General features: G+C 47.3%; 1 protein-coding gene across 11 annotated transcripts in view; it reads left to right on the plus strand.

Annotated features, from left to right (window-relative positions):
- NIN (ninein) overlaps positions 1 to 23,965 on the plus strand; it is a 108,295-nt gene extending 84,330 nt beyond the window's left edge. For 2 of the 11 annotated variants that reach the window (XM_060270695.2, XM_060270724.2), the window contains 11 exons: positions 152 to 355; positions 2,529 to 2,624; positions 3,367 to 3,489; positions 3,770 to 3,883; positions 4,158 to 4,298; positions 4,879 to 5,058; positions 6,607 to 6,756; positions 8,973 to 9,074; positions 12,543 to 12,737; positions 20,544 to 20,657; positions 21,610 to 23,965. In XM_060270695.2, coding sequence (XP_060126678.2) covers positions 152 to 355; positions 2,529 to 2,624; positions 3,367 to 3,489; positions 3,770 to 3,883; positions 4,158 to 4,298; positions 4,879 to 5,058; positions 6,607 to 6,756; positions 8,973 to 9,074; positions 12,543 to 12,737; positions 20,544 to 20,657; positions 21,610 to 21,819 — 1,629 coding nt within the window. In that variant the 3' untranslated portion in view covers positions 21,820 to 23,965. Of the gene's footprint in view, positions 1 to 151; positions 356 to 2,528; positions 2,625 to 3,366; positions 3,490 to 3,769; positions 3,884 to 4,157; positions 4,299 to 4,878; positions 5,059 to 6,606; positions 6,757 to 8,972; positions 9,075 to 12,542; positions 12,738 to 16,024; positions 16,612 to 20,543; positions 20,658 to 21,609 lie in introns of those variants that run through there. The other 9 variants (XM_060270705.2, XM_060270755.2, XM_088674740.1 and 6 more) reach the window with 7 other exon arrangements.
- Positions 23,966 to 25,874: the final 1,909 nt, after the last annotated feature.

Below are 25,874 nucleotides of genomic sequence, written 5' to 3' on the forward strand. Positions count from 1 at the left end.
GAATAAATGTGCAATTAATTGTTACTGGTTTGGATTTGATTGAGTATTTTCCTTAGTGAGTCATGCAAACAGCTGTTGTAAGTAATGTTTTTTTATGGAGTAGGGTTTCCTTGCCGTTGATTTCTTTCCTGGGCTCTTGTTTTCTGATCAGGCCTCAGAACTGAAAGCCCGGAATCAGCAGCTGGAGTTTGAGAATGCAGAGCTTGACCGAAAAACGTCTCCCCACCAAGTGGATGCACAGGATCTTAACCAACGGCTGCGGAAGGTCCTTCGGCAGAAGGAGGCGGGGAAGGGTGTGCCGGAGGAGAGGGAAGGCTCCTGGCTCCGGGAGGAACTGGAAAACTGCAAACTCCAGGTATTTCGGTGATTTATAATGAGGTCCTGCCAGAGAAAACTGCAAAGCAATCTTGTAGAGCTGTTTGTGAAACACTTAGTAATCCCCTTTGTAAATTTTATTAATTCTGGGCTGCATCAATAGGAGTATAGCATCTAGATCAAGGGAAGTAATAGTACCACTGTCTTCTGCTCTGGTCAGACCTCACCTGGAGTGCTGTGTCCAGTTCTGGGCACCACAGTTCAAGAAGGATACTGACAAGCTGGAACGTGTCCAGAGGAGGGCAACCCAAATGGTCAAAGGCCTGGAAACGATGCCTTATGAGGAACGGCATAGGGAGCTGGGTATGTTTAGCCTGGAGAAGAGAAGGTTAAGGGGTGATATGATAGCCATGTTCAAATATATGAAAGGATGTCATATGGAGGAGGGAGAAAGGTTGTTTTCTGCTGCTCCAGAGAAGTGGACACGGAGCAATGGATTCAAACTACAAGAAAGAAGATTCCACCTAAACATTAGGAAGAACTTCCTGACAGTAAGAGCTGTTCGGCAGTGGAATTTGCTACCAAGGAGTGTGGTGGAGTCTCCTTCTTTGGAGGTCTTGAAGCAGAGGCTTGACAGGCATATGTCAAGAATGCTTTGATGGTGTTTCCTGCTTGGCAGGGGGTTGGACTGGATGGCCCTTGTGGTCTCTTCCAACTCTACGATTCTATTATTATCCCGTTCCTTCTTGGTAATCCTGCGGGTTTTCACTCAGCAGGCGATTTGATCTTCCAGACCTTTTTCTGTGTTCTCTATGGAATGTCGATTGCTGTTTGAGGACTCTCCTTTTTAGGAGCGATCCAGGGTAGCAAAAACTTTTAGCATGGTTCAGTAGGAGCAGTGAAGGGCAGCCAGTCCATCGTCTCTCTCCCTCTGTGTTTTGCTTCAGGCTATTTGCAACCCTGAAGCCAATAGGCTGCTACTTATTATTGTATTATTATTTTTAGGTATTAAACCTGTAGATCGCCCCTCATCCATGGATCTCAGGGTGGCTAGCAGTATAAAAACACAAAATGAACACACAAACTACGCAGTCAGAACAAGAGCTAACCAAACCAATAACCCCTCTCTCACACAAACACATTTAAAAGGGCACAAAAAGAGTACAGGATGTTAATCAGCCCAAGGCCTGGTTGAAGAGAAACGTTTTTTGCCCGGTGCCTAAAAGTGTATAATGAAGGCACAAGCTGAAATTCCTGCAGAGAGCATGCCACAAACGGGGAGCCACCGCAGAGAAGGCCCTGTTCTCGAGTTGCCACCTTTTTCACACATTTCAGTCCTGTACAGTCCTCTACCATTTGTCTTTCTTGCATTGTCAAATTCTTTTCTAAAACTTTAGTTTTCCCTTTATTTAACTTAAAACCCGCCACCTTGCCAAACTCTTGTATTATCTGCAATGCTCTTACTGCACTGTGTTCAGGATTCTGCAGGGTTAGTACTAAGTCATCTGCAAAGGCTTTTAACTTATAATGCTTTGTACCTACTGTAATACCTTTAACCCCTTCATCACTCCTTATCATGTTCAATAGGACCTCTAAAACTGAAATAAATAGAAGGGGGGAGAGTGGGCACCCTTGTCTTGTTCCTTTTTCAATTCTTATCTCTTCTGAAACCACATTGTTTACAATAATTTTTGCTCTTTGCTCAGAATAAATACCATTGATACCATTGACAAAATTTTGTCCAACCTCCATTTTGACTAAGTTTTGTTTCATAAAAGTCCAAGAAATATTGTCAAAGGCTTTTTCAGCGTCCACAAAAATTAACATCGCTTTGGTATTTATTTTCATTTCTAATCTCTCCAGAATGTCAATTATGTTTCTTATATTGTCTTTCATATGCCTCCCAGGCAGGAATCCTGCCTGGTCCTTATGTATCAAACCTTTCAACACTCTTTTCAATCTTGATGCCAGAATACTGGCATATATTTTGTAATCCACATTCAGTAATGAGATTGGTCTATAGTTCTTAACCTGAGTCTTATCCACATCTGGTTTTGGAATCAGAGAGATATATGCATCTTTCCAAGTCTCTGGTGCCCTGCCCCCCCCCTAGAATCTCATTTGCGACCTCCGTTAATGGCTGTATCAACCAGTTTTTTAATGATTTATAGTATTTGGAGGTCAGGATGCCACCTCTCTCATTCCCTTCTTAGACACTGGAGATGGAGCTGTCTCAGCTCAGGGCTCAGGCCCTTGCCCTGGAGCAGGAGAACTACTTCCTCAAGGAAGAGCTGGAAAAGGGAAAGCAGGTAAGCCTTCTCAAGGGTGGGGGAGGGACAGGGGCAATGGCGGGTGAGGGATGTCATGAGAAGCCACACAAGCAGTTTGTGACCCAGGCAGGAATATTGAATAAAAGCCAAGACCGAGAAATATAAAGCAAAGTGCCCAGCAGGAACCCTAGTTTGTTTTCTGCTGTACAGTGGGACAGGGACCACAGAGCAAGTCTGAGCGTACCTAATTTGCACTTTCTGAAACAGACGGACCGAAACACATCCATCTTTCAAAATTTGCACTTTTCCAAATTTTGCAGTGCTGCCGAGTAACATGTGCAAAGATGGATATTCCAGGGTGAAGTGGACATAAGATTACATATATGAGTGGACACAACAGGCAAAAATGGTGTTTTATTAGGGGAAATTGCCTGTGCATTCCTCCAACTTGCATTTAAAAAGTATGTATTGGAAATTCACACTAAAATGTTGTTGAATTTTCATGAGATTTCTTTTTAATGCAATCCGACGCTGAATTGTGAATTTTAAGCTTGGAAAAATGAGAAACTGAAAGACACCAAAACTGACATATTTGCCTGGCTCTGAGGGCAATACTGTAAATCTATAACTGATGCAAATCAACCAAGGGATGCCCAAGTATTTTTTAAAAAGTATAGATTCCCTTGCTGACCATCCTCGGGGTCTCCATGGCAGCACAGCCTGTGGAGGGCACAGAGAAGAACCAGGTGTCCCCTGGTTGAAACATACCTGCCTTCCACAGATTCCCAGGTGCCCGGACCTCTCTGACCTCCAGAATGAGATTTCCGGTGTAATTGTGAAAAACGAGAAGCTTTTGAAAGAGAACGAAGCCCTCAGTGAGGAGCTGAACAGATGTGCGCAGAAGGTGAGAGTTTACAGCAATACTACATCAAGAGGCAGTGTTGTGTAGTGGTTAGAGTGCTGGGTTGGGGCCTGGGAGACCAGGGTTCAAATCCCCACAAAGCTCTCTGGGTGTGACCTCGGACCAGCTGCTCACTCTCGGCTTACGCTACCTGACAGGGTCGTTGCAGCGAAAACTCTGGAGAGCTGCTGCCAGTCAGTGTAGAGATGCCTAGGTGGGCCAGTGGCCCGGCTCAGCGCAAGGCAGCTCTTTATGGTTCCCATGTGTTCTCTTTACGTTGCAGGTAGCCAAAGTGGCCTTCCTGGAGGATCTCGTCGCTTCCCTGAAGCAGGAGAAGTCGTCTCTGGAGCGCCAGAATCAGACTCTGAAAACTCAGAAGGCAGCGTCGCAAGACAAGGTGTGTGTTTTGTGGTGTTGGCTTCCCTCCTCTGAAGTCTCTGCGCAGTGTTCCTTTCGGCCTACACATCCACAAGAACACTTCAAAACCTTGAAACGGCTGAGCTAGAATTCACCAGCAAATTTGATTCTGTCCAGTTGGGACTTAATAGGAGTGGTGGGTTTCAGGGTGCCTCCCACCTGGCCTGCGTTTCTCCCTTGCTGGTTTGGAGATCCTGTAAGGGCCCTGTTGACATCACTGTGATCTTCTTCCACTTTGGCCTTCTTTCCCCCAGATGCAGAATTTTGACGATGCTGTGCAGAATACCCAGGTGTCCAGGCTCAAGTCTGACCTCCGGGTGTCCCAGCAGGAGAAGGAGGCTCTGAAGCAGGAAGTGATGTCGTTACACCAGCAGTTGCAGACCAGCAGTGATAAGGTGGGCCTTGAACCGGCCTCAGCAAACTTCCTTCTTAAATTCTTCTTTGGCTTATTGACTTATTGTTAGCCTCCATTTGCATTTGCAGAGTTGATTAGGTTTTCATTCTTTCTTGGTCCTCATTTGATCAAGGCTTCTGAGCCCAATAAATGTAGTTATGGCCACCTAGTTGGGTGGCTTTAAAAGAGGATTAGACAAATTCACGGAGGAGAAGGCAGTGTCTGGCTGTTGATCGGGTCCTGCTTATGGGATTCCCAGAAGAGGGAACTGGTTGACCATTGTGCGAACCCACAAGCAGGATTTGCTCCCTCTAGCTGCAAAGAGAGAGACCATAGTCCTCATGGCTAGCAGTCATTGACACAGCCCTCTCCTCCTCCGTGAATTTGTCCAATCCTCTTTTAAAGCCATCCAAGCTGGTGGCCATCGCTGCCTCCTGTGGCAGAGAGTTCCACAGTTTAACTGTGCAGTGCATGAAGACTTGTCCCTGGCTACAAGGAACCCGGGCCCTGCCAGCCCTTCTCTCCCTAGCCGTGTGCCGCAGGTGCTCTGACCCTGCGCCGTGTGTGCTCTTTGCCATCAGAATCGGGCCCTTGAAGCAGCTGTACATTCGGCGGGGCTGCAGAGCCAACAGAAGCAGCTGTGCTGGGACGAACTGGGTCTCCTGGCCAAGCAAGACCAGCAGCTCTTGAGGCAGGACAACGAGCGGCTCCAGCAAGAGCTCCAGAGCGCCAAATCAGATCTCGCTCATTCCAGAGAGAAGGTAAACGGGGAATTCCTTCCAGGTGTGCATGTCGTGCCTTGTATCTTGTATCTATTTACCTTGTATCTAGCTGGTAAATATCAAATCACTGCTGCTCACAAGAAGTCTGCAAAATAACTCAGCAAGTATTAGACGTCACCCCAGAACTGGCCCTACTGAACACCTTCCAAGATAACAGTGGGAAGGTAAACAGTCAAATGGTCAAATCAGCTGAACTCCTTCTGTCTGTGGGCTCAGCTGGCAAACCGGGACGGCAGCCGAGAGGGAAATCTGTCCATATTGAGCCTGCTCTGCATACCTGCCAAGTTCCTGCGGGAAAATTAAGGGATCGGCAGAGTGGAAGTAGCGTTGCCGCCATTTTGGAACTGGGCGGAGCATGCTCAGAAGCGACTTTCGATGCTGCTCTGCCCAGTTCCAAAATGTCTGCCGCGCCAGAAATCGCTTCTGCGCATGTCCAGAGACTCCAGACATGCGCAGAAGGAGCCCCCCACCCCACCCCCGGGCGGTAAGTAAACTGGGGGGAAACGGCTGGAAAAACGGGGGTTTCCCGGGGAATACAGGAGACTTGGCAGCTATGCTGCTCTGTCTTGCTCATGGAGGAATAGAGAACCTTTCTCTGATCTTGTGGGAAACTTTCTGGGGGCCGCATGCCAGAGGTGGGCAGGGTCAGAGGCAAAACCTTGAGTGGAGCAACATGCTGGGGAAACCCAGTGCAAAAAGAGCCTTTAAGCTCTCCTGCCTTGCTTGCATTTAACTTGTGGAATTGCAACCAGGGCCGGCGCGTCCATTCAGGCGAACTAGGCAGCTGCCTAGGGCGCCAGAATGGAGGGGGCGCTGGCCAGCCTGCCCACCACCCACCGGTGCTGAGCGGCTTCAAGCTGCTCTACAGCTGACAGGCGCAGTGGAGGCGGCCCCAGGCTCACGCTCCCTGCGCAAAGCTCCGCAGGTGCGTGGGAGCGCGAGCCTGGGGCCACCTCGCTGCGCCTGTCAGCTGTAGAGTGGCTTCAGACCGCTATCCCGAGGCGTGTGCATGCCTCCAGAGAGCGGCCTGAAGCCGCTCTACAGGCTACAGCTGACAGGCGCAGTGGAGGCGGCCCCTGGCTCGCACTCCCCACGGGGGCCACCTCGCTGCGCCTCTCAGCTGTTTTTTATTTTATTTTTATTTTTTCTACTTTTTATTTTTTCTATTTTCTATTTTTGTTTTTTCTATTCTTCTATTTTCTATTTCTATTTATTTATTTATTGTTTTTTTGGGGGGGGCGGGGCGCCAGAAGGTGATCTCGCCTAGGCCGCAAAAAAACCCTAGCACCGGCCCTGATTGCAACCAGCTGACCTTCAACCTGGTACGGTTGAAATTGTGTGTGTTAAATGTAAGATGCTGTTGTACGATGCGTGTGGACACTCCCCATCAAGTCAGCTCCTGAAGCTTGGCCACCAGGCCAGCCCACAATGCTTTCCTGGTGGGTTTGTCCCCCCCCCCTCCACGCGCACACGCTCACTTCTCCCATCCTTATAAACAAAATGTGATTTGGCCTCTTCTCTTGCCAGATCCGTCAGCTGGAATCCGCCATCCTGACCCAGAAGCACTTAAAACACCAAAGCCATTCGGGTATCGTGAACGCCATTGAGCAGGAGAAGCTGAGCCTGAAGAGGGAGTGTGAGAGGCTGCAGAAGGAGCTGGCCTCAGCTAACCGGAAGGTCAGTGTCAGGGCTGACGGGCCTCCTCTCTTCACAAATCACCACAAGAGTCTCCTGACGTTTTTATAGCCTTTATTTAGAGCGGGTGGCACTGTGGGTTAAACCACAGAGCCTAGGGCTTGCCGATCGGCGGATCGAATCCCTGTGACGGGGTGAGCTCCTGTTGCTTGGTCCCAGCTCCTGCCAACCTAGCAGTTCAAAACCACACCAAAGTGCAAGTAGATAAATGGGTACCACTCTGGTGGGAAGGTAAACGGTGTTTCCGTGTGCTGCTCTGGTTCACCAGAAGCGGCTTCGTCATGCTGGCCACTTGACCAGGAAACCGTACGCCAGCTCCCTCGGCCAATTAAGGGAGATGAGCGCCACAACCCCAGAGTCGGTCATGACTGGACCTAATGGTCAGGAGTCCCTTTACTTTTACCTTACAGTATTTACAATCAGTCATTAGCACATAATGATCATTCATCAGAGTCACTCGGTTCAGATCTCTGCTGAGGTCTGCGTTTGCCCTTCCAACAAGACAGGAAATGGCAAACCCTCTCGCTCCCTCTTTCGCCCCTCCTCTTCTCTACATGCCTTGAGAGAGCTGGCTTAAACCTCTCCCCCCCCCCCGAGTCTGAACCAGAACTTAACCCTTGTTCCTCCTGTGAACTTCCTGGCTCTATATCCCTCCCTGCTTGTTCCTATAGACCAGGCATCCCCAAACTGCGGCCCTCCAGATGTTTTGGCCTACAACTCCCATGATTCCTAGCTAACAGGACCAGTGGTCGGGGAAGATGGGAATTGTAGTCCAAAACATCTGGAGGGCCAAAGTTTGGGGATGCCTGCTATAGACTGACTTCAATAACTCTCTCCTCCATATCCCCTTGGGTACACCTCCTTCCTTCTTCCTCCTTTCTCCAACCCTACGTCTCCCCCTCCCTCTGGGAAACTTGAAACCTCTGGCTCATCCATGACAGTCAGTTCCAAGCAGTTCTAATTATTAATTATTATTATTATTATTATTATTATTATTATTATTATTATTATTAGTACCCCACCCATCTGACTGGGTTGCCCCAGCCCCTCTGAGCAGCTTGCAGCATATACAAAAAGTTCTGGGGTGGCAAATAAACCCTTACATTGTGCCCAAGGAACACTCAATTATTATCTTCTTGCTGTTTTCAAAATCTGCACGCTAAAACAAGTTTCTACTCTACTGCTTATGTCACCTGGGTGACTTTAAAGAAAATAAGCACTCAAGCACACACCACTTCAAAAACCTATGCATCTCTCTTCCAGTTTCCAATAGTTTTCTGGGTTGGTCACCTGGGGCTGGTCCTTGCTCACCATAGGCAAGTAGTTGCTGTTTACAGATTTGTGGGTAGATTCACAGGGGGTAAGGCCATTGACCAGGATAGTTAGGTAGCTGAATAACACCTGGATGTTCTGCTCTTAGTAGGCCTATCAAAATGAATGGCTTTAGTGTTGTTCCTTAATTTCAAGGGGTCTACTTGAAAGAAGCATTTCTGAATACCACCCTGTATGTCCTAAGGCAGGATACCTCTGAATACCTCTATAGGAATTGAGGAATAAGGACAATAAGAATAACAGTGGGAGAAGACTATTGTCTTGTGGACTTTCTAGAGAGCAGTAAATTCACAGAGGAGAGGGCTATCGATGGCTACTAGCCATTATGACTTTGCTATGCCTCCACATTCGGAGTCAGCAGTGCTCCTGAAGACCAGTTTCTGGGCACTACAGGAAGAGAGAGGGCTCTTGTGCTCAGATCCTGCTTGCTGGTTTCCCAGAGGCATCTGGGCAGCCACTGTGAGAACAGGATGCTAGACCCGATGGGTCATTTGCCTGATCCAGCAGTCAAGCTCTTTTTGTGTGTGTTCTGAAGTTCTTAGTCCCTGTCTCTGTGGCCATCTTTTGCGGCAGGATGTTCTTTGGCTTCATACCTTACTTTACGTAAGCAATACCTCAGCCCGCCCTCCATCAGATCCATGCAGAGGATCCACAGTGGAGCAACCAGTTTGCTCCAAGAACCTCTTTGCTAGAGCACATGTTGGCTCTTCCTGGTAGCTGTCTGGATGTAGGCAGAAATCCTCATGCAGGCACTTCGGATATTTTGACGTAAACCGGTGCTTGGCCACAGCGAAACAAGCTAACCAAACAAAAGAATCCCGCTCTGTCCTCATCTTTCCTAAAACGAGCCTTAAATCCCCTGACAGATCAGCCAGATGAATTCCCTCGAGCACGAGCTGGAAGCCATCAATCTAGAAAACGAAGGCCTACGGAAGAAGCAGGTCAAACGGGACGAACAGGTGATGGAGGTCTGTTTCACTAGACGGTGTATTTCTGATGTCGCTCTGCAGAAAAGAAATGAACTGGGAATCGTTTTGCTTGAGGATTTAGGCTAAGGGATTTATTTATTTGAGCTTGCAGGTCTAAGGGCTGTATGAGATGACGGTCTTTATGAGATGGATTGTCCCACAACAGAATACATACATCTAAAGAAGAGGCCTTTGGCTGAGTTTTCCAAAGAGGAATTAATGCACCAGCTTCACATAGACAGAATCAGGGAGGACACATCTGTCAACAGCTACCTGTGATGATAAATATCTACATTTGTTGTTATTGTAATAACCTGCAGTTTTATAAGAGTATATATTTAAAGTAGATGAATAAATGAGCAAATTAAGTTAATCTGGATATGCAGAAGATATTCAAAACAAATTTAAGGAACCGCAGAAAGAGGGGAAAGGAAGTAAAGTTTTGAAATGTTAAAATGATTGTAAAATTAGTGAAATGTATTAAAAAAACATTAAAAGATAAATATCTACATGGGACTTCCGTGTAGAAAGGCAGTACAGTGGAACCTCAGTTTTTGAACTTAATCCATTCCGGAAGGCCATTCGGCTTCCGAAAAGTTTGAAAACCGAGTATCATTGGGCTGACTGCAAATTCAATGGGAAAAAATAAAAAAAACGTAGCTCAGAGGACCATTTGGCTTCTGAAAATTGTTTGAATTTTCCCGTGGGGAAAATTGTTCAAAAATGGAAGCATTCACTTCTGGGTTGTCAACGTTTTTAAATGACTAGGTTGTCCTAGCCGCTCCAGGTGGCTTCCAACAAAATATTAAAACACAAAAAACTCCGAACATTAAAAACCTCCCTATACAGAGCTGCCTTCAGGTGTCTTCTAAAAGAAGTCAGATAGATGTTTATTTCCTTGACATCTGAGAGGAGGGCATTCCACAGGGAGGGCGCCACCACCGAGGAGGCCCTCTGCCTGGTTCTCTGTGGCTTCACTTCTCAAAGTGGGGGAACCGGCAGAATAGATTTCCATGTCTGGGCTGGGCAATGGGGCTGGTTGCCTTTATCTGGGGGAGATGGCAGAACAAGGAAGACCCTGTGAAGTTTTTAAGAAGTCGGATTCTGTGCACAGCATTGCATGTGTAGAGCACAGCCATTGGGGCTGAGCGGTGGCAGGGAGACCTAACTTGTGGTTGCTGTTGGACATGAGCTCCCATCAGTTTCGTCAGCCACCGTGAACAGCTATCATGGGCAATGGGAGTTGTAGTTTTGCAGGGTTCCCCCACCCCCAATCCCTGGCTTGTATGCTATTCTGTTGTGGGCCATGAGCCTGAAAATGATGGTCCATTTGTGTCTCTTCCCCCACCTCAGCTCTTCTGATTTCTGCACAATATTCCTTGTCCTTTGGTTTGTCTTTTTCTCTCCTGTGGAAGCTTCTCCCTTGGCTGTTTCTTACCGGTACCTCGGAAGCCCCATAACCTTCTCTCTCCCCCTTGTGCTTCCCCCCCCCCTCCTGGCTAACCTGTACCCAGACCTCGGTGGCTGGAGCTAGCAGAGAGGAGCGTAGTGCTCTGCCTGAAGTAGCGTGCGAAGGTAGAGGAAATCTTTTCCCCTTGCCATAAGCCCACATGCATGGAGAGAGAGAGAGAGAGAATGAATGAGTGTGTGAGAGAGAAAGCTCTTCAGTGCCATGCCTTTTCTGCCCCTCCTTATATTTCTTTAAAGAATTAATATGAAAGGCGATTGGCATGCCTCTTGCGAAGGAGCCGCTCTTCATTTTAATGGGCAAAAAGGGGAAATGGAGGGATCCTGGCTGTCCTTGTTGATTCTTGTGGGCTCAGAAAGAAAAAGGTTAAGCCTTAGCTTTTAAGTTTAAGCTTTTTTAAGTACAAGAAAGAAGATTCCACCTAAACATTAGGAAGAACTTCCTGACAGTAAGAGCTGTTCGGCAGTGGAATTTGCTACCAAGGATTGTGGTGGAGTCTCCTTCTTTGGAAGTCTTTAAGCGGAGGCTTGACAGGCATATGTCAAGAATGCTTTGATGGTCTTTCCTGCTTGGCAGGGGGTTGGACTGGATGGCCCTTGTGGTCTCTTCCAACCCTATGATTCTAAGTTTGATCTTACAAGGAATACTGGGGAAGCTTTCTTAAACTCAAAACCAGGTGTTTTTTTTGGGGGGGAATGAAGAGTGGCTCTGATATCCCATTTTCTGTTCTTTCATTCTTGGAAATGCCATTTGTGACAATTGCCGTTGCCCTTCCATGGTCTCGTTTTTGCATGCCTTTCTTGGAATGAGCCCATTGACGTTTGCATGTCTGGATGTTCTGAGGTCTCTGGAAAATGCAGTTCTCAAGGGTTTCTGGGCTTCCGCACAGAATGCCAGTGAATGTGTGCTTTCTAACGTTGCTGTGATTGAGAAATGCTTTGTGTTTTTAAGTGCAGCGTAATCACGTTTTACGTGCAGGTTTGGTTCCAAGGGTTTTGCATAGGCACAAAACCCTTAGAGCCACCGCTATAGCTATCAGCAGAAGGCAAAGAGAGAGACTCCCCCATTCTCCCAGAGCCCCCGTGCAGAGCTGGCCTTGCCCAGCCAGCAAGGTGAAATGCTTAAAAGAAGACCAGGTGCAAAAAGAGATAGGACTGAGAGAGAGACACACCTGGTCCGAAACCCTGCAGAGCTGCTGGACTCATCCCGACTTCATTTTCCCCCCAAAAAAATTGTTTTTATCGATTTTCCAATTTTTAACAAATCAACCCCAAATTAAAGCAAATTTAATTTTAAAAATCCAAAAGCTGGTTTCCCGCACTCCTGTTTTCTATATGTCCATAGTTTCCTCTTGTTGCTGCATTATTTTACCAGTTATTTCTAATTCGCATTCCACTCCTTACAATTAGCCTTATATTGCAATAGTTTTTTTGGTTGTTTTTAACTTATAATCCTTAACCATCAGCTATCCACTTGCCAATGCATGATATTTTAACATTTCCAGTATGTGCAAGGGAGGTTACTCAACAAATTATCAATCCGCAATAAATCAATAATTACTATTTCTAAAGTAAATTCTCCAGGCTTCCTTTTCTAGCCACAGGCCTGCGCTTTAAAACTTCGTATCCGAACAGTTGTGGTTTTTTTTTTGTTTTTTGCCCTGGTGCTTTCTCCTCAACCCCCACCCCCCTGCTCTTTCCTGCTGAATCGGAGCAAACAGCCATCTGTGGTATACTCGAATTGCTGTTTGTTCCAATTGAGCTTTAGAAAGAAGTTGGTTTTTTTTTTCTGGGAAAAGAGCAGACCTGTGACACTAAAGGCTTGGTTACTCATTGTTGTCAAAGGAGTCTCCTGCCCAACGCAAGGAACAGCCGGTGACGCTCCTGCAGATGATCTCGGTTGATTGAGCAGGGATATTGGGGTTCTGAGTGATCTTCCAAGGCGTGTCCTTGCAAGGCGTCCTTTAACCCCCTCCCTCCTGCCCCTTTCCTCTCGCACAGCAGCTGCTACACTCGAGCTCCAGCGTGATGCTTAGCCCGTCTCAGCATCCTCGCGACCTCCAGCAGCAAGGCTGCCCTATGGTCCCCCGGGAAGAGCACCAGCAGCTCCAGCGCCAGTTACTGCAGGAGGAGAGGAGGTGCCAGCGTCTGCAGGAGGAGCTCGAAAACCGGCCCTTGGAGACGAACATGGCCCAGGTATGTTCTCCATGCACACACTCTTTCTCTTTCCCCTTCATGGTCCTGGGGCGTAGAGACCCTTCACCTCCAGTAGGCGCCTCCCCATTTCTCCTTTTCTCATCATGGTGACCCTTTTCTCTGTTTATGCCAGTTGCAAACCCCACCCTTCCCTAAAATGCTCCGTAGATACTATCCTTCTGTTTGTTGCACCAAAGCATGACCTCCCCCTCCTGCATTACTGTGATCAGTGTTTGTTCGTTTATTCACTAGCAATATTTATAGCTGGCTCTTCATTGCCAAAAAAGGTGCCGCAGAGTCCCGGAAAACCCGCAGGATTTGTATTTCTGCAGAGTGGGGCAAAGTCCTTCTTCACGCAGCGCATGGACTGTGGAACTCTCTCCCACATGAGGCAATGGGTGCCACCCACTTGGATGGCTTTAAAAGAGGCCTCCACATGTGGTGGGAATGCCCCAAAATCCAACTATTCTGGACAACAACCATACGAGAAATATGCAAGATAACTAAGCAAGTTTTAGAAGTTTCCCCAGAACTGGCCCTACTAAACATCTTCCAAGGCAACAATGCCCACACACATCACAACGAGCTCATAGCCCACCTACTCTGAGCAGCCAGAAACATCATAGCCAGACACTGGAGATACCTGTCAGGAGTAAGCATGGACCAATGGTACCAAATAGTATGGGAAACAGCCTTACTAGAAAAATTAACCAATAAACTGAAACTGACACGGGGACAAATGGAAGAAGAAGCCTTCACCCTGGTATGGCTCCCCTTTATCACATACACAGCCCAACAAGACAACGACAAGAATCCCCCAACAGCATATGAATCAATATGGCTAACCTGATTCAAACACACACCCACACACACCCCACGCACACATGAAAACAAAGACCATCATAGCCAATCACAAATGGACAACCACACCCATGGCCAACCCCAACCTCTCTCACCACCAAAGGAGCACAAGCGAATAGCAAAGAGAACTTGCACAAGCGACGCTGACACAAACCCCCCACACATACATTAAGTAAGATAGAAATATTGGCCCCTGACTCCACCCCCACTCACCATGCCCCCCCCCTCCACCTCTTCCCCCCTTTTCTTCCTAACGTAACACTAATGTCTCAACAAATGAAACTGATCTGTAGAAAATGCAACTTGGAAAAAGGAGACATTGCACATACTTTTGTAAACCAAGAAATCTTTAATAAAATAATAGGATGGGACATTTGTGGAGGAGGAGAGGACTATTGGTGGCTACTAGCTAGGACAGACATGCTTTCCTTCCACAGTTGGAAGCAGCATACTGTCTTTCTGAATCCCAATTGGTGGAGATTGCAGGAGGGGAGAGGGCTGCCTTTGTGCTTAGATCCTGCGCAAAGGGTTTGGCAGAAGAGGCATCTGGTGGGCCACTGTAAGAACAGGATGCTGGACTAGATGGGCCATTGGCCTGATCCAGCAGGTTCTTATGAAACGCTGGGAGGCAGGAGCAGAGTACAGTGGTGCCTCACTTAACGAATGCCCTGCTTAACGAAATTTCCGCTTAACGAAAGGTTTTTTTCTAGCGGAGGTTGCCTCGCTTGACGAATTCGTTTTATGAAAAATTCGTCTAGCGAATCGCAGTTTCCCTTAGGAATGCATTGAAATTCAATTAATGCGTTCCTATGGGCAAAAAAATCCAAAAAAAATCAATGCATTCCTATGGGATTCGCTAGACGAATTTTTCGTTATAAGAAAAGACCCGTGGAACGAATTAAATTCGCCTAGCGAGGCACCACTGTAGTTTCTTTGGGGAGGAGGAGGGTAAGGAAGAATTGTGACGGTACAGTTTGCTTCAGATCTCAGGTTCCACAAATGCTAGGCACTTGCTCTTAAAAAAAGAAAGAAAGAAAGAAAGAAAGAAAGAAAGAAAGAAAGAAAGAAAGAAAGAAAGAAAGAAAGAAAAGAAAGTTGGGCATGCAATTCACCCAGGGAAGGGGCAACTGAAGCTGGGAGAGTTCAGTTGGTAGAGCATGAGACTTTTAATCTCAGGGTCGTGGGTTTGAGCCTCGTGTTGGGCAAAAGATTCCTGCATTGCAGGGGGTTGGACTAAATCAGGCATAGGCAAACTCCGGCCCTCCAGATGTTTGGGACTACAATTCCCATCATCCCTGACCCCTGGTCCTCTTAGCTAGGGATGATGGGAATCGTAGTCCCAAACAGCTGGAGGGCCAGAGTTTGCCTATGCCTGGACTAGATGACCCTCGTGGTCCCTTCGGGTTGCCCCCCCCCCTGATTTGTGGGGTCTCAGCGATAGCATCCTTGACAGCTGGCCTCCCAGCCTTGTTCATCCAAATCGACAAACAGTGCTTTGTCTTGCTCTCCAAACCAGAATTGGAAGCCATGGTCTCCGTGGACTTCCAGCGCTGCTCTGCAGGCAGATTATGATGTGCCAAAGCCAGACTCTGCTTGAGAAGGGACGTTGGGGGGGGGGAGTTGGGGCCCACAACAAGAATCATAGAATCATATAGTTGGAAGAGACCACAAGGGCCATCCAGTCCAACCCCCTGCCAAGCAGGAAACACCATCAAAGCATTCTTAACATATGCCTGTCAAGCCTCTGCTTAGAGACCTCCAAAGAAGGAGACTCCACCACACTCCTTGGTAGCAAATTCCACTGCCGAACAGCTCTTACTGTCAGGAAGTTCTTCCTAATGTTTAGGTGGAATCTTCTTTCTTGTAGTTTGAATCCATTGCTCCGTGTCCGCTTCTCTGGAGCAGCAGAAAACAACCTTTCTCCCTCCTCCATATGACATCCTTTCATATATTTGAACATGGCTATCATATCACCCCTTAACCTTCTCTTCTCCAGGCTAAACATACCCACTTGCCTAAGCCGTTCCTCATAAGAGCGCACAAGCCCAAGGCCCAGTGACCAAACTGGCCTAATGTGTGAATTGGGCATAAGAACCTGCCAGCTCTCCAGAAGCATCACATCTGGAGGTGCGCACCTGGCAGGTGTCCCATTGCCCGCCCTTTCTGCAAAGCCGAGACTAATCTTTAACCAGATGTTGCTTGTGATTCCCCTGCATGTTAAGCTTGCTATTCCCCGGGAGCTGGGCTTGCTCTTCCCTAAATGTTGGGCTTGCTGGTCTTCCCTTATTATTCCCCGGCGCTCACTGATGTGTCTGTCTTGCTGCGATGGCTTTAGTGGAGCTGTTTGTTTGCATTACTAACGTGTGACGTGCTGTTTTGCCAAGGGCTGTGTGTGAAGGTGTGTCCTCCTTGCCTTCTCTCCCTAGGCCTTGCTTCCGGAGCAGAGATCAGTTCACGCAGATACGTACAGACGGATCGGTCACCTCTGACTGCCCTTGGCTGCTAAATGCACCTCATTCCTTACTCACACAAACTGGCATAAGCTGAGAAACCCAGGGATCAAATTGCTTTTTCTTTTTCGCTTTGTTTTCTTGTTAAGTTATTTTAATTTAAAACCTCTCCAGTATTATGTTTTATTCCCCCTTATTTATTTTTTTCTCGTAATCTATTTTTGTTTCTTTTTGTGCGTGGAGGGGAAAAAAAGAATCACACATTGTTGTCTATTTTTTTCCCTTAAATTTCTTACGAATCAATTTTTTAAAAATTTATTTATGTTATTTAAAAATTGCTTATCCAGGGGAGTTTGGAAAGAGACACGTTATTTTTTGCCCTCAAATTTTATGCTGTAACTATTTTTTGAACAAAAAGGTACAAATTTTTTATATATTGGATTTGAAGAAGAAATTTTGGGTTATTTATACAAAGTTTTGTACAAGATGTATCAATACTTTTTAAACGGGGAAAGAGCTACTCTTTTTTATTTTAATTGGACAAATAAAATACACATTTTAAATATGTGTGTGTCTTCTCTTACTAAACCATGGGGGGAGGTGGGGTGGAACCACCAGTCCGGGGCTCAATCTTGCCTCCCAGGCCCTTGGAATTCTTCCCATGCCACACCCCCTCTCCTCAGGCCACACCCCTATTGTAGAAATGTATGTTGCTCTGCCCACTTTTGCCTCTTGCCCCGCCCACCACCACCAGCTGGCCTCTGGAACATTGCTCAAAAGGGAATGTGGCCCCCGGCTTGAAAGAGCTTCCTCAATCCCTGCCATAGGGCTTATTGTAACTATTAGGCTGTAGTCTTAATTGGAAAGGCTGGGCCTAAGGCAACACAGTCAGATTTGACAAGGTTCAGGTAGGTAGCCGTGTTGGTCTGACGCATTTGAAATAAAAAATGAAAAAATGGTCCAGTTTCCATGTGCTGCTCTGGTTTGCCAGAAGCGGCTTTGTCATGCTGGCCACATGACCTGGAAGCTGTACGCCGGCTCCCTCGGCCAATAATGCGAGATGAGCGCGCAACCCCAGAGACGGTCACGACTGGACCTAATGGTCAGGGGTCCCTTTACCATATATATATATATATATATATATATATATATATATATATATATATATATAATGTTCATAACTGTATATATAAACCACATGTCTGGAACCCCATAGAAAAGGTCCTGAACAAATTGACCTCAAATATTTCTCTGCAAGGTCAAAGTGGGAAACCTCCCCATTGTCTCTTTCCTCACAAATCCTGCCTTAAGGTGACATTCAAGATATGAACAGGGTGTGAACCTGTGACCTCTGATCTGCCCACCTAGCAGTTTGAAAGCACATCAATGTGCAAGTAGATAAATAGGGACCGCTACGGCGGGAAGGTAAATGGCGTTTCCATGTGCTGCTCTGGTTCGCCAGAAGCGGCTTTGTCATGCTGGCCACATGACCAGGAAGCTGTACGCCGGCTCCCTCAGCCAATAAAGCGAGATGAGCGCCACAACCCCAGAGTCGGTCACGACTGGACCTAATGGTCAGTGGTTCCTTTACTTTTACCTTACAGTATTTACAATCAGTCATTAGCACATAATGATCATTCATCAGAGTCACTCAGTTCAGATCAGCTCCCTTGGCCTATAGAGCGAGATGAGTGCACAACGCCAGAGTCGTCCGCGACTGGACCTAATGGTCAGGGGTACCTTTACCCAATAACAAAAGAGTGGCCAAAACCCAGATACAGTGATACCTCGCAAGACGAATGCCTCATGCAACGAAAAACTCGCTAGATGAAAGCATCTAGAGATTCTTTGTTGCCTCGCAAGACAAAGCTTTCTATGGCCGCATCTCGCAAGACGATTTTTCCCCCTGCTTTTTTTTTGTCGTCTGCAGTTTGTTTCCACAAGATGAAAATTTTCGTAAGACAGCACGACCCGTGGAACGAATTATTTTTGTCTTGCGAGGTACCACTGTAATGCAATCAGGTAACTTGCCAGACCGGACTCAGATTTCTGTTGTAGACCGCCTTTTCTGTGATGTAGGTATGATGTATCTGGGCTACACCCCTTCTGTGATGTATGTATGATGCTTCTGGGGGTGGTCTTGGACTCCAGGGCGGGCAATTTAAAATGTCTATATAAGGGCGGGCGCACCTTTGTTCTGGGTCCTCTTCCTCTCTCCTGTGTGTGGGGGAGCACCCTGTTGCAACAGTTAATAAAAATCAGGCTTACTAGCTGCTTTGCTTCTCAATATTCATCCTGATACCTTTGCGGTGAAGTTAGATGTCGTGTTTGCAATGTCAATTATATGTCAATTGTATATGTCAATTACAAAGTATCAAATGTGGTGACAATAATAATAGTACAACGAAACAAAACAACAACACCACAAACTGGCTAGTCAATATAAAATGAAATATACTGGAATAATAGCTAGAAAAGAGATGGGCTAGTAACCATTCAAACAACAAACATACTAAGGTGCCTTGTGCAAGTCAAGACCTGGAAATACTGTGAACATGGAATGGATAAAAGTACAACTGTATCTAAAATTACAACTGTTTCTAAACAAATGCACAGTAAACACAAGTCATGGGAGCTCATGTTATTGTTATAATTTGAAAATTCAATAAAAAATTACAAAAATAAAAAATAGATACCTATTAGGTCCATAAATTACCATATAGCATATCTTCAGCACAAAAAAACGGGGACAATTTGTTGTTGACAAATGACAGCTGGACATATAGAGAGCCCCATTACCTTCAGTAGCTCAGGGCCTCATCAAACCTAAATCCGGCCCTGCTCACATGGACAGACTAGGTCCAGATATCCGTGACCTATGAGGAAACGGATCTTGGGGTCGTGGTGGGGGATAACTCAAAGGAAACATCCGCCCCACCTGCTTCAGCTGTGAAAGGCAAATCCCACACCAGGGATTGTAGAAGCATAGAATTGAGGAGTTGGAAGGGACCCTGTAGGTCATCTAGTCCAACCCCATGCAATGCAGGACTCTCAGCCGAAGCAACCGCCTTTATTGTAGCGCCTCCTTGCTGGAAGTGCTGTGGCTCAGTGGTAGAGCATCTGCTTTGCGTGCAGAAGGTCCCTGGTTCAATCCCTGGCAGGGTTGGGAGTGACTCCAGTTTCCGGAACCCTGGAGAGTCGCTGCCAGTCAGTGTAGACAGTACTGAGCTCAATGGAGCAGTGCTCTGACTCTCGATAAAGCAGCTTCCTCTGTTCCTTATGGTGTAACCGCACCTGGAATAGCGCATGCGGTTCTGATCACCTCAAAAAGGACATTATAGCTCCGGGGAAAGTACAGGAGAGAGCAACTGAGACCATAGAATTGGAAGACGGGACCCCCAAATGTCATCTAGTCCAACCCTCTGCAGTGCAGGAATCACAGCTAAAGAATCCCATCCATCCTCGGATTAGCAACCTCCCATGAAGGGTGTTAGGATGCCAGTAACAGCATGATAGAGGTTTATACAATTATGCATGGTGTAGAGAAAGCAGATAGAGATGTTTTTCTCCTCTCATAAGGCCAGGGATTGATTGACAGAAAGACCTTTCACGTAGAGCATTAAGCAAGTTACAGAATTTGCTGCCCCTTCCTGAGTTGATGTCTGCCAGCTCAGTTGGCTTCCAAAGGGGGACTGGGCCAAGCCATGGGAGAAAGGTCATTTCAACTGCTACGAATCGCCACAAGTTAAAAGGAGCTTCCATGTACAGAGGCAGGCTATCTGAGATAACATTCTGGAGGGGCGAGCCGCAGGGGGGGGCTGTTTTGGGTTTCCCATAATCTTTTGGCTGGTCACCGCTGCAAATGAGATGCTGGACAACCCAGATCGGAGGTGGGGGGGGACCTGTGGCTCTCTAGACGTTGTTGTACTACAACTCCCATCATCCAACTACCAGGACCCAGCATTGGAAACACTTGCTGCCCCAGCTGGGCATGTGCCAGTTGCTGGGGCAGCTCTATTAAGCCCTCCTGCCCTGGGGGAGGGCTGTCACCAAAGGGGTGACACCAAAGGGAGTTGTCCCTTCTGGGGGCGGCACGTTGGGAATGGAACGAGGGCCTGGGCCAATCCCCTTGTGCTAAAATTATGGTTTCAATGGGAATGGGACATGGACGTAGCCATCGGGTGCAGGGGGGCAGCTGCCCCCCCCAAATCAAGTAAAATAATGAAAATACCTAACTAACTGACCAGTCGCATTGCAGATAGCTCGGTTCTGGGCCCCCGGGCCCCTAAATCCTGGCTACAGCCATGGAATGGGGTTTTAACTTGGGTGGGTGTTGTTTATTTGGGGTGTGTGTTTTAAATTGTTCTTTTCCTTGTTATTCGTTTTGCAATGCAAGAAAATATTTAATAAAAACTAATTTTTAAAAAGACCAGTTAATTGCCCTGCAGCCTAGCAGGACTGAGTCTTCATAAAGTGCCCTTATGTTTCTTTTTAGGGTGGACAAAAGCATCTGCTCAAAACCATGGAAAAGCGCATGATGGATGTTGAACAGCAGCTGAGGCTTGTGAAGAGGCTTCTCCAAGACAAAGTCAATCAGTTGAAAGAACAGGTGAACCTTTGCCCTAGATCTGGAGCAGCTAACCTGTGGTTGCAGGATTCTAGTTCCCATCATTCCTGACCACTGGTCATGCTGGCTTCTGGGGCTGGTGGGAGTTGGAGTCCAGCAACAACTGGAGGGCAAAGGGTTCCCACTCCTGTTCCAGTCATCAAGCGATAGTTCCTCAACAGCTCAGGGAATCACCAATATGTGGGATAAATATCAGCCGCAAAAAAAAACCCAGCATGCTTAGCTTTAGTAAATGCATGAAGGGGTTAACACCACAGAGTAAGCCATCCTCCCAGGCTTTGCTAAGTCACACCCCCTCACCCTGGGAGAACATTTTGGCAAATCTGGGTGAATTGTCTGAGCTGATTGCTCTGAGCCCTGGCCATGTGGCTTTACCAAGTCGTCTTTGTGTTTCTATACAAATAATTTAGAAACATTTATCAATTTTGAAGCTAAGTTTTGCTGCCTGTGTTGTCTTGCTGCTGTATGGAAAAGCATATGAATCTGACCTTTGAAGAGTTAGTAAGTAAAAGCATTTTTAACTTACCAAACAGGTGGTCTCTTTCAATGCTAAGGGAAGAAAGGGGAACTTTGGAAAGAAACTTAGTAGAGGATATTGTAAAGGTCTAACAAATTATATTTGCACACTTTATTTTGCTTGCTTCTCGCCAAGAGAGTATTTGTCCCAAACCTGGATCTAGAAATGAGAGGAATTCCCCTTTTCTTCTTTTTAGCCAATTACAACCAAACATTTAAAAAACACACAACACAATGACATTCCTGCAGATTATTTTGGGTTGAGATGGGATGGGCTCCTGGGGTTATGGGGTTAGGGTCAGGGCAGAGCGTTACGGAACACAGCTCTTGCTCAGGTTCACCAAGCTGGCCAAAGTACCCCCCCCCTTGTTTTGCACCCTTGGGGAGCAAGCCCTCATTTGCTGCCTGTGTTTTCCAGCTTGCCAAGAACACGAAAGCCGACGAGATGGTGAAGGACCTCTTTGTGGAGAACGCACAGCTTCTGAAGGCCTTGGAGATGACCGAGCAGAGGCAGAAGACGGTGGAGAAGAAGAACTACTTGCTGGAAGAAAAGATTGCCAACCTTGGCAGGATCGTCAAGAACCTGACCTCGCCCACCTTGGGCTCCGCGGCTCAGCTGGGGTCTTAGCAAAGCCATACCCGCCTGTCTCTGCACAGCTCGGAGCACACTTTACTTAAAACTGCCTTTTCAATGCTGCCCTTTTAACAGTAGTGACAAAGGCTGCCCTTTGGGCTGTTCATTCGCCGCCCCAAAGAAACCCCGATTCTGTTATTGGGTGCACATTATCCCCAGATGCGTTTTGGCGCAATGTCGCTCTGCCAGCCCCAGAAGGTGGCCAGACCGAGGCTTATCTTCTCATCAGGGGGCTCAGGAAACGCCAGAGCTCTTAGAGTTTCTCGTTTCCTGATCTGACGGGGCAGCAGAGGTGAGAAAACAGATGGGAAGTGGGCAGAGCAGAGAAGACCAGCTGAGGACAAGGGAGATTTGAACCCCAGGCTCTTGGGGATTAAGGGGAGATCTGTAGATGGATCTCTTCAGGGAATCTCAGGGCCAGGATCCAAACGTGGACCTCAGGGCGCCCCGTAGCCCACAAGCATCACTGCTCAAAGGGCCACATTGCTCAGACAGGTGAACCAAGCCTGGAGAATGTTTAATCAAGGGTGGGGAGCCACAGGCCTGGGAACCAATTGCACCCCATCTTTGCCTCTCTAGATGCCCCTCCGGATGGCCCCTAGGCCACATCCCCTCCCCACAAGCCACAGCCCCTCCCCAGCCCTGCTCCACACACCTCCTGAGGTTCCTTGCCTGGCTGGAATGTGCCCATGAGGGCAGGATAATTCCTTCTGCGTGTCTGCAAGGCTGTGCATCCCTTTAGGGAAGGGTTGTAGCTCAGTGGTAGGGCACCTGCCTTGCAAGCAGAATGTCCCAGGTTCAACCCCCCCCCCCAGTCGGGCTGGGGGAGGCTCTGGAGAGCTGCTGCCAGTTGGTGTAGACTGAGCTGGGTGGACCAATGGTCTGATTCAGTCTAAGGCTCTAATGTGCCAGTGTGGCATCTGAGAGAGGGAGAGAGAGAGAGAGAGAGAGAGAGAGAGAGAGAGAGAGAGAGAGAGAGAGAGAGAGAGAGAGAGAGAGAGAGAGAGAATATCTCTGGCTTTCATGTGCCTGGAATGTACCTGCAGTACATAAGCGTAAGAGCTGCATCAATACTCTACCTGCTCTTTTGCCTCCGAGATGCCTCGCCCCCTGCCCAAATTTTCCCGCAACCCTTGGGTTGAAAAAGGTTCCCCACCCCTGCCTTTTGGGATTAAGGGGAGCCTACAGGTGGGTCTCTTCGCCTCAGACCGCCTCCCCAACCCCAAAGTCAGTGTGGCAGAAAGAGGAGAAGCACGTCCTGGGGTTGTGGAGTGGTTGTGTGGGCGAGGGGAGATGGTTGGCCACCACAAACGGAAGCCGAGTAGAGGTCCTAAGGTCCTCCTTTCTGCAGGTGGCACCCATGGTCCCCTTCAAAGAAGAAGAAGAAGAGTTTGGATTTGATATCCCGCTTTATCACTACCCTAAGGAGTCTCAAAGCGGCTAACATTCTCCTTTCCCTTCTTCCCCCACAACAAACACTCTGTGAGGTGAGTGAGGCTGAGAGACATCAGAGAAGTGTGATTAGCCCAAGGTCACCCAGCAGCTGCATGTGGAGGAGCGGAGACGCGAACCCAGTTCCCCAGATTACGAGTCTGCCGCTCTTAACCACTACACCACACTGGCTCTCTTCGGGAAGGGGGGATAATTGATTTGCAGTTTGGAAGGGGCATCGTTTGGTGGTCAAAGGCACTTTGTGCATGCAGCCAGTTCCTGCCTCAAACCTCAAGAATCTCAGGGAGCCATAGCCTGTATATGGCAGTATCATATTAAACAGTAGCACCGTAACTCCCCCTTCACAAATAAAGGCTTTATTGAGCCTGTCTGGTTTTTAAGGCCTATCTGACCATTTTTATTCATCTGTCCCCAAGTGAATTGTGATCCCTGCATTGCAGGGGGTTGGACTAAATGACTCTCGAGGGTCCCTTCCAACTCTAAAATTCTGTGAATACCGGAATTCTCAATAACCCCAATTCCATGCACATGGTCAAATGAACAATTGTAAATGCCATCTCAGGACAGGTGCTTCAGTTAATGTGGTCTGAGTGTTTTAAATGTCAGGAATTTCAGTTCCTGACATTTTCCATGGGTTTCTTTTGCAACATGCCATTGACGCAATAAAAGTGTCTTCGTAGTGGATTAACAGTGGACCATCCGCCCTTCCTTCTGGTTTATTATTTTGCAATGTTTCCCCAGTGTTTTATTGCTGTCTTGGGGGGGGGGCACTCTTGCACAGCAGAAGTGGGACAAAAAAAATAAACCAGGAGGTTTGGGGGGGTCTAAAAAGTTACAGGGCTGGAGATAAACAAGTATGCCTACCTCCAAAACTTCTCCAGGCACAAACAATATTGAAAGCGGGGTTGTGTATAACCGCCCCACTATGACATCATAAGGGCAAACGCACGATAAAAATTATGCCTGCATTCTGGGTAGTCGCTGAGAGTCACGGTTGATCATTGTAGGCAGGTTAAACAGTTCCATGACTCAGTCAGGAACCATCAGTCCTGTGGGTTCCCTGGCCTGGGAAATTCTCCATGCAAATGAGGGTCAGTTGCATCGGAAAGTTTTCTGGTGACCTAAGTGATCTCACTCAGCTGGTTCATTTTACACATTTTATTTTACAAACGAAGCAGACAACTTCGTAAAATGCCAAGTTTGCCCAAGACTTATTTGCAACTGGCGCCTGGCTGTTGTTACTGCCAAACGTATGACCATTTTCCAGGGGAAAATGGAGCTCTAGAAGCCTTTCCTCAGGCTGGACACCCTGCCGTGGACCACAGCTTAGAGACAATGAAACTTGAGCATGCCTTAACTTGTGCATTTAGCTGTGGCCTCATCTCTGGTGTCAACACCATAGGGGAATGCTCAGGGAACAGCACACAGATCCTATAGCCATGTAGCTTCGCGTGAGTCCTTTCTTCCGACTTCACGTGAGCACCAAACCCTCTACCGAGTTGCTGCTAGGGAGACCCATCGCCAGCCAGCCAGAGCAGGGAGCCCTCTGGCCCATGTCCAAGGCTTGTTAGTCTAATACTGCACAAGGCAGCTCCACATATTCCTTCTATACCCTGGAGGATGTGAATGCTGAAACCCACCAGTTGCCTTAATACAGAGGCCAGGCATCAGTTGAGATTCCTACATTGCAGGGGGTTGGTCTAGATGATCATTGGGGTCCCCTCCAACTCCACAATTCTATGATTCCTCTTCCTGCGATTGAACCGGTGCATTCCCCTAACCTGTTTAGAGGGGCAAGTCCCACACACTCCTTGGGGATGGCAGTTTTAGGGGAATCAAGCCATTCACCATCTATGGTTCTTTATTCCTATGATGTGATTGAAACTCTCGGGGCAAGGGCCTTCCTGTTTCCGACGGTGAGAAATGGCTGACTCCCATACGATCAGACCTCAGCCGTGCCAGTTATTCAGGGCTGATATGGGGGTAATTAGCCCTGGCAGACTCCCCAGGGTGGGGGAGGACTGTCTCGTAGACTTGCAGATTGTCTGAGATTGTCAGCTTGCATCAAGGTGCAAGCGGCAGGATGCTGGGTCCCAGAGCACGACACGGCTGCCACTCTCCGAAGCCACTCTCATAGCCGGAAAGATCTGTTTGATAAAATAATTAGATTTGGACAATAAACAGAAATAGTCTGGACCGAAGAAGACTGAGAAAAAACCTGCAGAATGGCACAGTCCCTGGTGTTTAAGCTCGGACTTCAAAGAGATTCTCATCATGGTGTTTGGATTATGGGGTGATAGGTACATTCTTTTTCTCTTCTCAATACCTACAATTGTTTTTCTACGCCAAGCTTCATTAAGAAACCTATTTTTTTAAAAAAAGTACAGGTGGACTTTTATTTATAATTAAGTATTCAATCGGTCAGCTTTATTTAGACTTGAAAGACTTGATAAAGATAAAAGAAGATACAAGATGGTGCTTGTTAATATGACGCAGCACAGAAAAATGAGAGTTACTCCCTTTTTCGAGGGAAGTGGGAGATGCTTGCTGGCTGACTTTGTAGTGACTTGAGACAATAATTTGGGATAACATAGAGT

This window comes from Zootoca vivipara, chromosome 1, assembly GCF_965207765.1.
Source record: "Zootoca vivipara chromosome 1, rZooViv2.hap1.1, whole genome shotgun sequence".
NCBI lineage: Eukaryota > Metazoa > Chordata > Lepidosauria > Squamata > Lacertidae > Zootoca > Zootoca vivipara.